At 36.7% G+C, this 16706-nt stretch overlaps 1 protein-coding gene across 1 annotated transcript; it reads left to right on the plus strand.

Annotated features, from left to right (window-relative positions):
- Positions 1-7386: 7386 nt before the first annotated feature.
- Positions 7387-11659, plus strand: LOC149818695 (uclacyanin 1-like). Its single transcript, XM_089986423.1, has 2 exons — positions 7387-7685; positions 11116-11659. Exons 1-2 carry the CDS (start codon positions 7502-7504, stop codon positions 11457-11459), a joined length of 528 nt encoding a protein of 175 aa, XP_089842549.1. The 5' UTR covers positions 7387-7501; the 3' UTR covers positions 11460-11659.
- Positions 11660-16706: the final 5047 nt, after the last annotated feature.

Raw genomic sequence — 16706 nt, forward strand, 5'->3', positions numbered from 1 at the left:
TATGAGCATGGTAGAATCACATATAGAGTTTTTTTTACTGCCTTAGAACACATATGAGCATGATAGAATCAGATATAAAGTTTTTTGCCTGTCTTAGAGCACATATGAGCATGGTAGAATCACATATAAAGTTTTTCTGACTGCCTTAGAACAGATATGAGCATGATAGAATCACATATAAAGTTTTTTGCCTGCCTTAGAACACATATGAGCATGATAGAATCACATATAGAGTTTTTTTTTACTGCTTTAGAACACATATGAGCATGTTATAATCACATATTCAGTTTTTTGACTACCTTAGAACACATATGAGCATGGTAGAATCACATTTAGAGTTTTTCTGACTGCCTTAGAACACATATGAGCATGATAGAATAACATATAAAGTTTTTTGCCTGCCTTAGAGTACATATGAGCATGGTAGAATATATATAGAGTTTTTCTGACTGCCTTAGAACACATATGAGCATAATAGAATCACATATAGAGTTTTTTGCCTGCCTTAGAGCACATATGAGCATGGTAGAATCACATATAGAGTAGAATCACATATAGAGTTTTTCTGACTGCCTTAGAACACATATGAGCATGATAGAATCACATATAAAGTTTTTTGCCTGCCGTAGAGCACATATAAGCATGATAGAATCACATGTAGAGTTTTTTTGGCTGCTTTAGAACATATATGAGCATGCTATAATCACATATTCAGTTTTTTGACTGTCTTAGAACACATATGAACATGATAAAATCACATATACAACTTTTTGCCTGCCTTAGAGCACACATGAGCATGGTAGAATCACAAATAGAGTTTTTCTGACTGCCTTAGAACACATATGAGCATGCTATAATCACATATTCAGTTTTTTGACTGCCTTAGAACACATCATTCATGATAGAATCACATATAGAGTTTTTTGCCTGCCTTAGAGCACATATGAGCATGATAGAATCACATATAAAGTTTTTTTTATTTCAATATATTTTGTTTATCAATACTGACCTTTCTTTTCTTATATAGGTTGCTGACGATAATCAGCGTAGCAGAACTGAAGGGACAGATTAAGGCAATGAACAAGAAGACACACAAAATCTTGGCGATAATTAGATTAATGTGTTGAATTTGTTCTACTTTTTTTTTGTTTCGAAAATGTAATTGTTGAATTGTAAATAATTAAAACTTATGAATTTTAAAGTGGAACGATTAATTGTTTTAGTTTCTTTTTATATGTAATTTTATGTGTACTTTGTTTTTTATTCACAGGAAATATAAATTGTAGCGCGAGAAATTTTTTCTCGATATTTAATTTTTAAATATTTTTTTTTATTTTTGTTCTTGTTTGCGACGGATTAGCGACAAATATATCCATCGATAGATGTTTAAGTTAGCGATGGATTAGCGACGACTGTAAAGCCGTCGCCAAATCGAGGTCGCCATTTAGTAACGATGGCTTTGCGACGGACGTTGTCATTCGTTATTCTGCCCCAACTTAGCGACGGAACTGGCGACAGATATACATCGTCGCTTATTAACGTCAACAAATTCACGATAGAAGATATCCATCGCTAATCCAACTTAGTGATGGATTAGCGACGAAATTAAGTCGTCGCTAATCCACTGATTTGTTGTAGTGAGATTTCAAATTGATTTCATAAATAGTTTTCTAATCTAAACCCAAATCCAATTTAGATCCAAGTTTTAATTAAGTTAAATCCATAACAAATCCAAATCTAAATTTAGCTTCTAAATCAAATCCAAATTCAAATTCAATTAAGCTCCAAATCCAAATTCGTATTTAATTAAATCCAAATCCAAATGAATTTCTAAATTCAAATTCATGTTGAATTAAATCCAAATTAAATTTTAAATTCAAATTAATATTCAATTCAAATCAAATTAAAACTTAAATTCAATTTAGAATTAAATCTCAAATGCAATTCAACTCCAAATTGAAATTAAATCTCAAATGAAATACAAATCAAATTGAAATCCTAATTAACTTGAGATTCAAACTCATATTGAGATTCAATTCAAACATAAAATCGAAACTTGAAAATTTATCTTTATTTATTTAATAATTATAAAAAAATTATGGATATTACATATAATGTCATACATCACTATCTCTTACAAGACCAAGAAACACCACCACCTCCCAAGGTAAAGACATATCCATAATTGAATTTCTCATCATCAATGCTTTATGCAAAGTCAATATTAGAATAACCAATAAGAATTAGCCTTTTCGCTAGGTAACATTACTTAAGTCCTTTAGTTTTCTTAAAATACCCAAAGATTCTTTTCACTGCTTCCTAATGATGAATGTCAAGATTACTTTGCTATCTACTTACTAGACTCACAGTAAAACTAATGCCTGGTCTAGTGTACAACATACCATACATCAAGCTACCAACCACTTGAGCATAAGAGACTTCAAAATTTTTTTGTCTATCCTTTGGACAATCATTTTTACTTGATTTGATTCCTTTTACAACAAGGGTTAACTTGGCTTTATAGTTGTCCATTTTGAATTTTTTTAATATGTAGTCAAGGTATCCTTCTTGACTTAGGTACTGTTCAATCTAGATTGTTTGTCTCTTGTGATTTTGATTTCAACTACGTATGATGTTTCATCCAAGTCTTCAATCTCAAACTGAGAAGATAGATAAGATTTGGTTTCGATAACCATTCTCATGTCATTCCCTGCTACGAGGATATCATTAATATATAAGGACAATATGGTAAACTTACTCTCACTTTTCCTGACATATTCACAGTGGTCTAACATATTTGCTAAATAACCTAATTTGATAATTGCCTCATAAAAGGTCATATACCATTGTTTGGGTGATTGCTTAAGCCCATATAGAGATTTCTTCAACTTGTATCATCTTGACCTTTTATAACAAAGTGATTGCTTAAGCCCATATAGAGATTTCTTTAACCTATATCCTCTAGACCTTTTATAACAAAGCTCTCTGATTGTTGCATATATATGGTCTATTTCAGTTTACCATTGATAAAAAACTATTTTTACATCAATTTGATATAATTCAAGGTCAAATAATGCCACTAAGGATAACATAATTCGAATGAAAGCAAACTTCACCACCACATAGTAAGCTTTTTTATGATTGATGCCCTCATATTGAGTATATCCTTTTGCAACCAATTTTGCTTTAAATTTGTCAATAGTCCCATCAACTTTATATTTCATTCTTAAGACCCATTTTAAACTAATTACCTTGTGATCATTAAACAATGTTACTAGCTTTCATGCTCTATTCTTTTCTATTAAATCAATTTCATCTTACATCAGTTCAATCCATTCTTTGGAGTCATGCAAACTGATTACATCCTGAAAGTTGAAATTATCAACAACTTCATCTAAATCAATAGAGTAATACAACTTCTTTGCCAAGTACACATAATAATCATTCAAATAAGATGAAGGAGTTCTGAGCCTTTTATGTGCAGTTATAATTGCTCGTCATCAACAACTGACTCATGATCCTCTGTAAACAACACACTTTTCTGGTTCATTCAATGACATACCATCATCATTTAAGATGTCAAATGAAATACTATCTCCTTGAGGATCAAATCTCTATTCCTTTTCTTCTAAGAATTCAACATCCTTACTCTTTATAAAACCTTTTTCAAGGTTATATAATTGTGGATCCTGAATTTTTAAAAGCTAAAAATACAAGTTTTTCATTGAAAAAGTTTTGTTTTGAAAAATGGATTCGAGATTCGGAACCAAACATGAGAAGATAATGAAAATTATTTTTTAAAAGCTTGCATATTTTCTCCTCCATTGAGCAGGGGTCAACCAGATCAAGGACTGCAGATCATTGTTGCTAGAGCTTGCATTGTGAATATGAGTGTACCTCATACACAAATTCTTAGAAAAAGCGAGTTTGGTAGTGAAAGCCATCAAAACCTAGGAAACATATGAAACACAAACAATATAATATTTGTTAAAAAATCTAAACTAAATCAAATAAATGAAATAATTAAAACAATAAGCAAAATTTAACCAAACTCACCTCGGGCTTAGGTAGCCCTTTCTATTATTGATGAGTGCAGAAGCATGAGTGATACTTCAACTTGGCACAAGCTCAATATGTGATTGAGTTGGGGGATATGAATCCAAGACTAGGTTCAATGTGGACTAATACTAGGCTAGTCGGATAGGCCTAGTCTCTAACAAAAATTTGGCAAACATTACAATATGATAAGGCAAAACAATAATTTTATGTCATTGGCATTTGTTTCAAACGAAAGAAAGAAAAACACAAACCACACATGATTTGTGTTTCATATGATAATAAAGTCATGTGAAACAAAATTTTTTTTTGAAAGTCAAGCTGGTGTTAGGTAGGGATGGCAAAATCTGACACGACCCGACAACCCGACCCGCCAACCCGCTTCTTAGCCGGGTTCGGGTTCGGCTTAAACGGGTTCGTGTCGTAAACGGGTCGACCCGCCTAACCCGTTTATTAAACGGGTCGGGTTCGTGTTAGGGGTATGCCAACTCGCCAACCCGACTGACCCGTTTAATAAACAGGTTAACCGTTTAAGTTTGTATCTTGAGGAGGCCCAGCAAGGCCGATGGCAATGACGATAGGGATTGGATCCTAGCTCCCCCTTCCATCCTCGGCGAATGTCGATTTCTGCTAAGAGTACTAGTGAAGCCAGGCCTCCCACCCCCTCCCCTTTTCGATTCAGAAATCAACCTCTGCAATAGGGGGGACAACGGCAGTGAAAACCGCGGGCGACGATGACGGGAAAGGCCACCGCTGACGAAAAACCGGTAGACCTCGTCAGCGATGGAGATCAACATCCTCCCTTGCTTCAACCGATTTCTACGAAGGGTACTAGTGAAGCCAGGCCTCCCACCCCCTCACCTTTTCGATTGAGAAATCAACCTCTGCAATAGGGGGGACAACGACAGTGAAAACCGCGGGCGACGATGACTGGAAAGGTCACCGCTGATGGAAAACTAGTAGACCTCGTCGGCGATGGTGATCGACATCCTCCCTTGCTTCAACCGATTTTTGCAAAGGGTACTAGTGAAGCCAGGCCTCCCACCCCCTCCCCTTTTCGATTCAGAAATCAACCTCTGCAATAGGGGGGATAACGACAGTGAAAACCGCAGGCGATGATGACTAGAAAGGTCACCGTTGACGAAAAACTAGTAGACCTCGTCGGTGATGGCGATCGGCATCCTCCCTTGCTTCAACCGATTTCTACGAAGGGTACTAGTAAAGCCAGGCCTCCCACCCCCTCCTCTTTTCGATTCAGAAATCAACCTCTGCAATAGGAGGGACAACGACAGTAAAAACCGCAGCCGACGATGACTGGAAAGGCAACCGCTGATGGAAAACCGGTAGACCTCATCGGCGATGGCGATCGACATCCTCCCTTGCTTCAACCAATTTCTGCGAAGGGTACTAGTGAAGCCAGGCCACCCACCCCCTCCCCTTTTAGATTCAAAAATCAACCTCTGCAATAGAGGGGACAACGATAGTGAAAACCGCGAGCGACGATGACTGGAAAGGTCACCGCTGATAGAAAACCGGTAGACCTCGTCGACAATGGCGATCGACATCCTCCCTTGCTTCAACCGATTTCTGCGAAGGGTACTAGTGAAGCCAGGCCTCCCACCCCCTCCCATTTTCGATTCAGAAATCAACCTCTGCAATAGGGGGGACAACGACAGTGAAAACTGCGGGCGACGATGACTGGAAAGGTCACCGCTGACAGAAAACCGGTAGACCTCGTCGACGATGGCGATCGACATCCTCCCTTGCTTCAACCGATTTCTGCGAAGGGTACTAGTGAAGCCAGGCCTCCCACCCCCTCCCCTTTTCGATTCAGAAATCAACCTCTGCAATAGGAGGGACAACGACAATGAAAACAACGGGCGACGATGACTGGAAAGGTCACCGCGGATGGAAAACCGGTAGACCTCATCGGCGATGGCGATCGACATCCTCCCTTGCTTCAACAGCCGGATGGCCGGTATACTGCTGTCAGGGCTACTGTCGTCACCGGTGGTCTGTCGTCGCCTGCCCTGCCAGTGAGGTTAGGCGATGACAATGCCATCATGGCACTGGCAAACCCACATGAAGTGCTGCAAAAAAGTTTGTATGCTTTTTAGGTTGCACTGCTAACCCGCCAACCCGTTTATTAAACGGGTTAGGTGGGTCGTGTCGGGTTACCCGTTTAATAAATGGGTCGGGTTTGTGTTTGCCATAGCCGACCCGTTTAATAAACAGGTTGGGTTCGTGTTGAGGTATGCTGACCCGCCAACCCGACCCGATTGTCACCCCAAGTGTTAGGCAGACCCCTACCAGTTACACAACATACCATTGGGTTTTGAACTTGCAAACAGCTCCTACCAAACAAGCGGAGCCCCCACTTGGCAAAGTCAGGTGAAACATGTTAAATGAGAAAGTCTTAAGGCTGCTGGACTACACATACACAAAGTAACTGTTTTGCACCTATTAGAAGAACCGCTTGTGGGAAAAGATGGTGAGAAAGACCTCTTACAATGAAGGAGGTGAGACCCCTTTCTTAGGAAACAACTACTCAAAGAGAAACTTGTTTTTCTTTGACCATTTGTCACCAAAATGGAAGTGTTTGTTTCCCATGAAAAAAGGTCATGGGAAAATAAGTAGTTTTCTCACCAAAAATTAGGTAAAACAAACGCCCCCTCTGGGTCTTGCAAACACCACCTAACATTCCACAACCCAAGCCAGCGAACCTAGGTCTTGCAAACATCATCTACCATTCAACCAAAAAAAAGTGAAAAGAAAAGAGGAGGAAACACGGGTCACCAACGAAGCGTCTAACCCACGTGAACATCGCATCAGAATCTAGCCTGGTAAAGCTCTAAGTATCATTTTACTTGGGCCGGCCACTAGAGCATGAGCGTTTTCTTTTCTTCTTTTTTGGAAAAATGTGAAAAAAGTGATATTGTGCCAGCAATTTAAAACAGTAAATATCGGTATAAATTAAAATTTTATTTTATTTTTTGTTAAATATATGTTTTGTTTTTAAATTAATCTTTGACCCATAAAAACATGATAAAATTAGAAATTATAATTCCTCACGCTAAAATGGCCACCATTATTTTATCATTTTGAGCTTTTGTCACTGCGATTGTAAGTTAAGCTCCCTACCTTAATGGAAAAAGAAGAAGAAGAAGAAGTTAGGTTTCCCACCAAGAATTCAAGATCACCAAAGTGTAATTGAAGACTTATGTCACATGACCCCGTATAAAGTATATCTGTTTACACACACAACTACCATTCCTTCTTTTGGGCTTCTCTTCCTTACCATCCGTTCCCGGAAAAAAACTTAAAAAGGGGTCAGAGAGAGAGAGAGAGAGAGAGAGAGAGAGAGAGAGAGAGATTCTTTCAGTGTTTTCTCCACTTCTTCTTCTTCTTGATTCGTGGCTTTGCGTTGGAGATTTGAAGGAAGGAAATGGAAATGAGTGGGAGAAGGGGAAGGGCGGTGGGTGTGGTGATGATGATGGTGGTGTTGCTGTGGGTTGGAGGGTGCGAGGGAGAGGTGCATCACGTGGTTGGTGACGACCGTGGGTGGCATCCTTCTTCCCATATCGGAGCTTGGGCCTCCAGCAGGATCTTCAGAGTCGGAGACAACATCTGTAAGTGTCATCCTCCTCCTTCCTTCTGTCTCTCCATTGCCCGTTCCCAATGCATCCGCTTCCCTAGAAAACTGGTATAACATAGAAGCATTACGGGGCACTATTAAAAGATCCCTACTTAACCCTGTTTGGATGCATCCAAAGAGCGCCTGAACTCTGTCCCTTGCTTCCCCGGAAATCTCTCTTCTCAGATCCCTGGTCATTAGAGTCCTCTCACTCGAATCGGACCCAGTCTTTCGACCCAAGAATCGGAACTGGGGTGAGTCGGACTTCCATGCCTATGTTGGTTGTCGAGCCACATATAGAAAAGGTGACTACTAAATCATATTATCAATATACTTTTATATATTATAAAATATTTATATATGTAAATGTATTCGTGACCTTGAACACTTTTTCTTTTTAACTTTTTTTAAAAATAAGAATAAAGTAATTTTGAGACGAGAATTTTGATACGGGGCAGAGGTGGAGACCTTTGTCCCCGCACCTGCCCCGGTCTTTCGAGGGAGCCGGGTTGTTGAAACTCTCTCTCTCTCTCTCTCTCTCTCTCTCTCTCTCTCTCTCTCTCTCTCTATATATATATATATATATATATATATATATATATATATATGATGTTGTTTACATGGTTGATTTTACGGGAACCAACAGTTAAATCATATGATTCCAACATGTAGATGGTTTCTATAAGGTTTGAAAATCAACGCTTAAATTTTTCATGAATATTCAAAGTTCAAAAAATCATATATTTTTGACAAGAAAACATGATCAAGCTATGCCAAGCACATCTGTGAAGTCAGATTAAAATCTCCCATTCATTCACTGCCTGCACCTAATTTTTGTTAGCATCTACTCCCAATCCTTTAAAAAAAATATATTTGCTCTCAAGAAAAATCCTTAAATACATATCATTGTGCTTTGCAAGCAGATTTTTTAGAGTTTGACAATCACGGTCTATACAATTTTAAATGTTGAACATTAAAAAATCATGGTTTTTCATCAAAAAAATACAAACCAATACCATGCCAGCTACATCCTTATGGTCGAATCATTCTAAAACATCTTTCATCTTCATGTTAACAATGCACTCAAGAGAGATTATATATATATATATATATATATATATATATATATATATATATATATATATATATATATAGTGGGAAGCTACCGGACAGCATCCCTACCAAATAGTACCCGATTGCTTGAGACCATCATTTTTTGATATTTTTTAGAAATTCTGACCTTACAGATGTGTTTAGCATGATTGATTTACTCAAATAGACAATTGGATCATTTGATTCCGATGCATGGATAGGTTTTTATAAGGTTAAAAAATCAACAATTTTCATAAAATTTTGAGTCTTCAAGTACTGTTTTTTATCTAAAATGCATGATCAAAGTGTTAATTTCTAGTAAATCAATCATGGTCAGAATTTTGAAAAAACACCAAAAAATTCTTAGTGGTCTGGGTTTGGTATATTTTCTACTTGGTGGTTTGTTTGGATGACACACAATGATGCTACTTTCTGTCAAATTCCGGTCATCCTTAATAATCTTGTCCATAAAATCCTGGTTGATGTATATGCGATTTTACGTATGCATCTTAGAGACCTCTCCTTCCGTCTGAACAACGTTAACTCATCGGTGGTTTCTTCTAATCGAGCGGATCCTGGTTGAGCTTGACTTTGTTGTTTGTTGCTAGCTGGCTGTAGTTGTTTTTTCTTTAGCTTTTGTTTTTCTATATTTTAGTTTTTGTTTTCTATTTTGTTCGGTTCATGGGTTCGACATTTTGTTGATCTTCATGAGTGATAATGTTGATCCTCTCTCTCTCTCTCTCTCTCTCTCTCTCTATATATATATATATATATATATATATAGAGAGAGAGAGAGAGAGAGAGAGAGAGAGTGAGAGAGAGAGAGAGAGAGAGAGAGAGAGAGAGAGAGAGAGAGAGAGCTACCCAATTACATCTCTTCCAGATTGCTTGGGATTATCAATTTTTGGTGTTTTTTCAAAATTCTGACCTTATGGATGTGTTCAACTTGGATTATGTGAATCCGATGCATGGATATGTTTTTATAAGGTTTAAAAATCAACTGTCTACAAATTTCTTTAATTTTTGAGGCTTCAATTACCATTTTTCCTATCCAACATGCATAATCCAAGTGTCAATTTCTAGTAAATCAATCACGCGGAACACATATGTAAGGTCAAATTTCGAAAAAACACCTAAAAATTCTTAATGGGTAAGGTTGGTATGTTTTATATTTGGTAGGCTTTCATTTCTCTCTCTCTCTCTATATATATATATATATATTACACTAGAATATGAGAACTGAAAATACGAGAACGGTGATTTTCATGGATTTTTTGCTCTTTTCTCTTGAATCTAACCATACAGATCATGCTTGGTTTTATAAGAACCAGCTCTTGAATCATCTGATTTTGAATTATAGAGTGAAAAAATATGAGACAAATGAGGGTTAGAGCTGAAAATGGTGGTGGGTGAGAGGCAGATGAAGGTGAAGAAACCTCTTCCTATGACGGGTCATGGAATGATATGTGTCATGGGTAAATGGTTACCCTAACACAAACATAATTTTTGATAAAGAAAAATTCTTTCACCACAACCCCAGGTGAAGAAAATTTTCATACCAAAAAATAGATTTTTGGGCACATTTGGAAGTGAGAAAATAGTAGGAAAAGTAAAAGTAGGAAAAAAACAACTTTTCCAACCGTTCCAAATGACAATTTTTTAAAGAAAGTTTTTTTGTAAAAAAATTGATTTTTGTATAGAAAAATTCCTCTATTTGGGTGGGTGGAAGAATTTTTTCTATCAAAATTTTTGCTTCAAAAATTCAATTTCTCATATTTTTTCACTCTATGTTTCTCATGCTACATAAACAAACAAAAAATTTTCATCTAGAAAAGTTATATCAAAACTTCTCCAACCAGACTTTTTCTTACTTCCAAATATGCGGTGATGATAATGATTTGCATACATAGAAGAGTGGAGATAACGTATAATGATGATAAGATAATGATGTTGATCGAGTTAGAATTGGTCATTATCCTGCTCAAACTTCTATCCTCTGTGTCTGCCTTCCATTGTGGAAGCTAACGCCAGGTCCGGCCTTGCTTGGTCCAGGTTAGATCCACTTCATTGTTGGCCCAGTACATTGTCGCTTGGCCGGAATCCGCCCGTTCTTGAGGTTCGGTCCGTTAGTCCAGGCCAGCATGTTTTGCGCTGATGTTTGAGGGCCGAGTCTCCCTAGCTTAGGCTTACTCTGATCAGATACATATTTTGGTCTCATCAGAATCCTAACCGAGCTTCAGCGTGGCTCGACCTTAGTTGATTACGTTTTAACACACAAGATGAAACAATGGCACTGTCGCCGTTTTGATTAGCTTGTGTTTGGTGTTCATCAGGGTTCACTTACTCAGCACCTGTAGAAAGTGTTTTAGAGTTGGGCAGCAAGGAGGAATTCGAGTCATGTGACTTGAGCAATCCGTTGCGGATGTACACAGATGGACTGGACAAGGTGAGCCTCGACGGTGAAGGCAGCCGCTTCTTCGCCAGTGGCAAGCCAGCTAATTGCAAAAATGGCCTGAAGTTGCATGTCAATGTGCTGCCATATGAGCAAGTGAAGGCTGATGTTGTGGCCGTGGCCGAGGGCGTAGCGGCAGGGCCCTCTTCTTCCACAGCGGTCAGCCTCAGCGCTGTGTCTGCTCTGCTGTGGCTTCTCCTGGCATCGGTCTGTCTCCTTGGCTAGGCTGAACGAATTTTGTGTGCCCCCCCCCCCCCCCCCCCTCCCACCCCTCATTTGATGCACAGTTTCAGTTTCTGTTTGTGTTTCTGTTTGTAGTTTCTGTTTGTGTTTCTGTGGGTGTGTACCTTTTAGTTTGCCTGGACGATTCTTTTCTCTCTTAACTTGTTAATTTAACCCAAGAGGGTGCTGCTTTGGGCTTTCAATGTCTCCTACTGTTTAATTATATTACGTCAGACACCAACTAATTGGAGGCCACTCAACACAGCCACCACCTGAGCCATGATGAGGCAAGATGAAGCTCAAACTAGCTAGGTTTTAGCTTCGGCTAGCCTAAAATTTTCTCAACTTTTGATGCCAATCTCCAAATGTCTTTTATTGCACCAGGACCAGGCGATCATGTCCGAACCAAAAGCGATGATACTGCAATGTGTGTGTAAAGTTTGATTTACACATTTATTAAGAATTGTTTTGGGATGAAGGCGTAGTTGTTGTTGTATTAAGAATTGATCGGCGGTGGCAAAATAATAGGATACGTGTGTTACCAGTGGCTCAGTCGGCTGAGCAGAGGCTGGAATCATCAAAGACGGTAGATACTCTAACCGTGGGTTTGCTATGATAACTTCAAGTGGTCCGTGCAAATATGTTGTAAATTTCTTTGGTGATTTTAATTATATTGGGAGGTTTGCAACATATTTATGAGAACATAAGACACAAATATATTTGAAGGTTCACAACTATTAACAAAAATCTTGTGGGTAAAATAAAATAGACCCACCTAGATTTACAAAAACCTTTTACAAATACGTTTAAAAAGACGTGGGATGCTTGTTTCAAGCCTCAACCGTTCTCCACGAGAAGGCAAAGTAAGGACAGGTTTTCAACCTTCGAAGCATGAAGCTTATTGTCGAAAAGGTCAGGATTCTGACTTAGTGAAACAAGATATGCAATAAGAATCAAATGCGTATGAGTAGTTGCGAAATGAATCGAATATAGAAACTAAATAAATGAATAAACAAAAAGATTGATATGAAAATCACCTTTTTGGACTTTTGAAATTTATTTGTACTTTACACTCCAACTAACTTTTCTTCATCAACAAGCACCTTTGTGTACGGTATGGTAGTTTCAGAATAAAAAAGAGGACAAAGTGATGGCAAGGCTAGGGCTCGTTCTCTTTAGACCTAGCACTTAGACATAGGATTTTCAGATGTTTTAGGATCTAGGCGTCAACCCCTATTTATAACAATCAAGAATGCAATAAGGATTGAGGTTTTTAGGATTCTGTTCCAACCCAAATAGATTTGTGCCTATCTCAATGGGAGATAAGGCTCATCCATGAGGAGTCCCACATAAAACACACAAGAAAGTTCGAGTTTGATTGAGATGCACATCTTTTGAGGCTTATCATCATGCTCAATGGGGCAGATGACACAGGGAAGTGCCATCTCATAGCAGGACGACAGATAGTGTGCCGTCACAAGGGAGTACGATAGACCGAATGTCTTCATGTGGTAGGACAATAGACTGTTATGCCATCCCAATGCAAGACAACAGACTAGTATGCCATCCCAAGGCAACCCTTTGACATTCTGGTATGTCGTCCTCCCATGAGATGGCACCCTGTCTTCCATCTTGTTATGAGACAACACTTCCATGTGCCATTTGCCCCATTGAGCATGCGAAAAAGCTTCAAAAGAGGTGCATCCTATTCAAACTTAAACTCTTCTTATGTATTTCATGTAGGATTCTTCATGGATGAGACTTATCCTCCATCAGGATAGACATAAATCCATTTGGGTTGGATTCAAATATTAAAAACCCTTGATCCATATTCCATCCTTGATTGTTATAAATACGGGTTGACCCCTAGAGCCTGGAACATTTGAAAATTCTTTGTTTAAGTGCTGGCCTTAGAGAGAATGCGCCCTAGTGTAACACCCCAAAATTTTAACTTGAAAAAATAAGATTTTTTTTTTTTATTTTTAAAAAATATACACTTTAATACGAGGTCTTATCATTGCTTTAACCAAAATAAGCTCTAAAGAGTCAGCCAACGTAAACACCAACATTTAATATCTTCTTAGAATCGAGTTCGTTAAAAAATATCCAATTGACAAAAACTCTTTATCAAATAATTTTGAAATCACAATGAAAATCATTAGTTTGAAATCCATTAACATTTTGGGCGAGTTACAGGTATTCATACACACGATCATCCATAAACTTAAAGCATCCATCAAATAAATAAAAGTTATTACAATCTAATCTTAAATTTAATGATCAATTATTTAAAAATAATGTTATCAAAATTCAAATTGATGGTTCACATAACACCGTCGCAGCATTCTGCAATCACTCAATCAATCTACTCGTTACCTGAACATTGGTAAAGTAAGGGGTCAGACTATAATGAGTCTTAGTAAGAAATACACAATAACTAAGCATGCAAATATGAAACTAAGTTTACATATAATCGAATATCATTTTGAACAATTATATAATATAAATAAATCATAGGGCATCCAACAAAACAAGCATAAACAACATTTTTATGCAACATTCCATAGAACAGTAATAATATCATGATTATGCATCTGAATTATTAGGGCATATTTTCACATAAAATTTTATGCATAAATGTGATCAAGTTTAAGGCTTTAAGTTTTACTTTATTATTCTCATGCAGATACATGCAGTACAATCGTAGTCTTAGAGGAGACCCCCTAAGTGTTCGTTATGTCATGCATTTTAATTTTGTAAGTGACTTACTGAGATCGATCCATAAAGGGCGATTCGTGACCAAGAGAAAAACCACTAGTGGTTGAGATTCTGAGGATGCAACCTGATTCTTCTACAGAAGATATAGATCTACCACCTATGACACATTGGTAGTCTTAGCTCCCTAACTCTGAGGATCGGGGACCAAGCGAGACATCGTTGCTCTAAAAAAAATATGACGGTCTAACGAAGTTTGTTCCATCTACCCTCTAAAAGGTAAACTCATGTTTAAATGAGTTATTAGATATTATTAAAATAGGGGTTTATATGTTTTCATCACAAGTGCCTACATAGAACCATAAAGGCTCAACAACCCAAGTGCCTCTCCAAGGTAACTTGCCAAATTGCCCTTCAGACATGAGCATCATACTATCCATCTTGGTAGTTACATAGTTTTATTTGTTCAGTCAAGTTTATAACCCATTTAGTATGCTTCAGTGCATTTAAACTAGCCGAGCATTTTGCCCATGAAGGCGTATCTTCAAATTATTATGAGGGCATGTGTGTATTTATTAAGACAACTCAGTGCACTCACAACACCCACATTGGGTTCTCAACCACTCCTTGCTCACTCAATAACAAAATCCATGTGCATACATTTTTCATGCTTTACAGTATAATGCTATCACATGCCCACACATATATCCATTCGTGCACCCACAGAACTGTAATAGTTCCTTGAACCACAATTTCATGTGCATGTATGTCTCTCCATATCTTACAACACATCATACATAGAAAAATTGTGCATGTTATGTTCATGCTCTCAAGCACTAATTTGGTTCTTCAAACCGAGAAGCTCATTCAGGAGTATTCACATTTGCAACATGCAACTCATGTATTATAGCACATAACAATAGTAATAAACATAATAATGCATACCCTAACATCATATCATAAACATATATAGCATATATATGATTCTCATTCAAGCATATAAATATCACATGCATTCAATTAACCTTGTAATTGAAAATTTCAGCATATACATAATCACATGTTCGTATTCAACTATTAGCATAATTACCATCATTAATACCACATTTTTTACTTAAACAAGTTATGTGTCCAATTGGTTCAGTTTTGGACATCATTCATGTCTAGCTGGTTCACTTTCTGAACCATGCCATATATTCAAACATGAGTTCCAACTCGTAACAACATAAACAATATTTATCAGTCGGTGTAAATTCTATCACGACTATAATATTGTGAAATAAAATCTAAAATTTTTACAGTAAATGCTCAGATGTGTTAGCTAACTACAATCACAAACTTGCCTCAAACTAATCCGAAACAAGGAGAAATAAATGTTGTACTGAAACTGATTTTCTATTCACTGAACATATCTGTTTGGTTCGGTCTTACCGAAGAAGCATCAACAAAAAAAGTTATATAATGAGAAAAATTCTATAAATTTTAATGCAGTTAGATTGACATATTTGACAAAATCTTCTATAGAAATCAGGTCTAAACACCATGCCATCAACGAATTAAATTTTATGGCCTACAGTCTATTCTTGTTCTTGGACAGATTGCAGTTTAAAATTTTTAGGTTTTTGGAATAAACTTTCATGATTTTTAATTCACAAACAAAAATAAATTTATGCCTAAAATTTTTACAGTTTTTTCATCAATATATAAACTAATATTGTTAAAAAAATTAGCCATAAATATGGAGTAAATTGGGAGAAATAAAATCAACAAGACCACACAGTCATTAAAAATATTTTGTCAAGATAAAACTCTACTATGACTTACAGAGGTTGTATTTCCCAATCTGCACCTTAAACAAAGCCAATTTTTTTTGAGACTTTCTATATGTGTTTGGAACATCTCTCTAAATTTTGAAAAATTTTTAATACACCGTTTTGAATATCCAATCAATTCTTTTAGACTGGTTGAAATGAAAATTACAGAACATGCATTCAAATCACAACATACCATTTATTTCATGCTTTTTATAAAATAAACAATATAAACATGTCTTTTCAATGATTTGATTTAACATAACTCATCATTAACATGCATATACATGATAAAATATTTTGTAAAGACAAAAATCATAATCACAGTATGAATCATATCACGAATCCATTGTTTCTACACTAAAAACTGGGTTTTTAGTAAAACCCTATTTTCCAAAGATGATTTCGGGTTTAAAAAAACTCAAAAAAGGTTTTTAAACCATCAAATCATATTTCAATAATACATAATCACATTCAACATGCACAAATACAAAAATATAACATTAAACATGGATTTACATCTGAAAATACATATCAAACCATTTTTCCAATATGTATTTTCCCAAAAGTGCTTTTCTTAAAAAAGATTTCAGTAAATCGAAGATCCTGACCATAAAAATGTTACAAATCCAAGATGGATCTAAGTAAACACACCCTTATACATTTGGAAATCGAATCCCAGTATGATCATGCTCTTTGGCATCATATACACACTCTTAGTTAG

Source organism: Nuphar pumila, chromosome 13 (genome assembly GCF_984573655.1).
Source record: "Nuphar pumila chromosome 13, dmNupPumi1.hap1.1, whole genome shotgun sequence".
NCBI classification, from domain to species: Eukaryota; Viridiplantae; Streptophyta; class Magnoliopsida; order Nymphaeales; family Nymphaeaceae; genus Nuphar; species Nuphar pumila.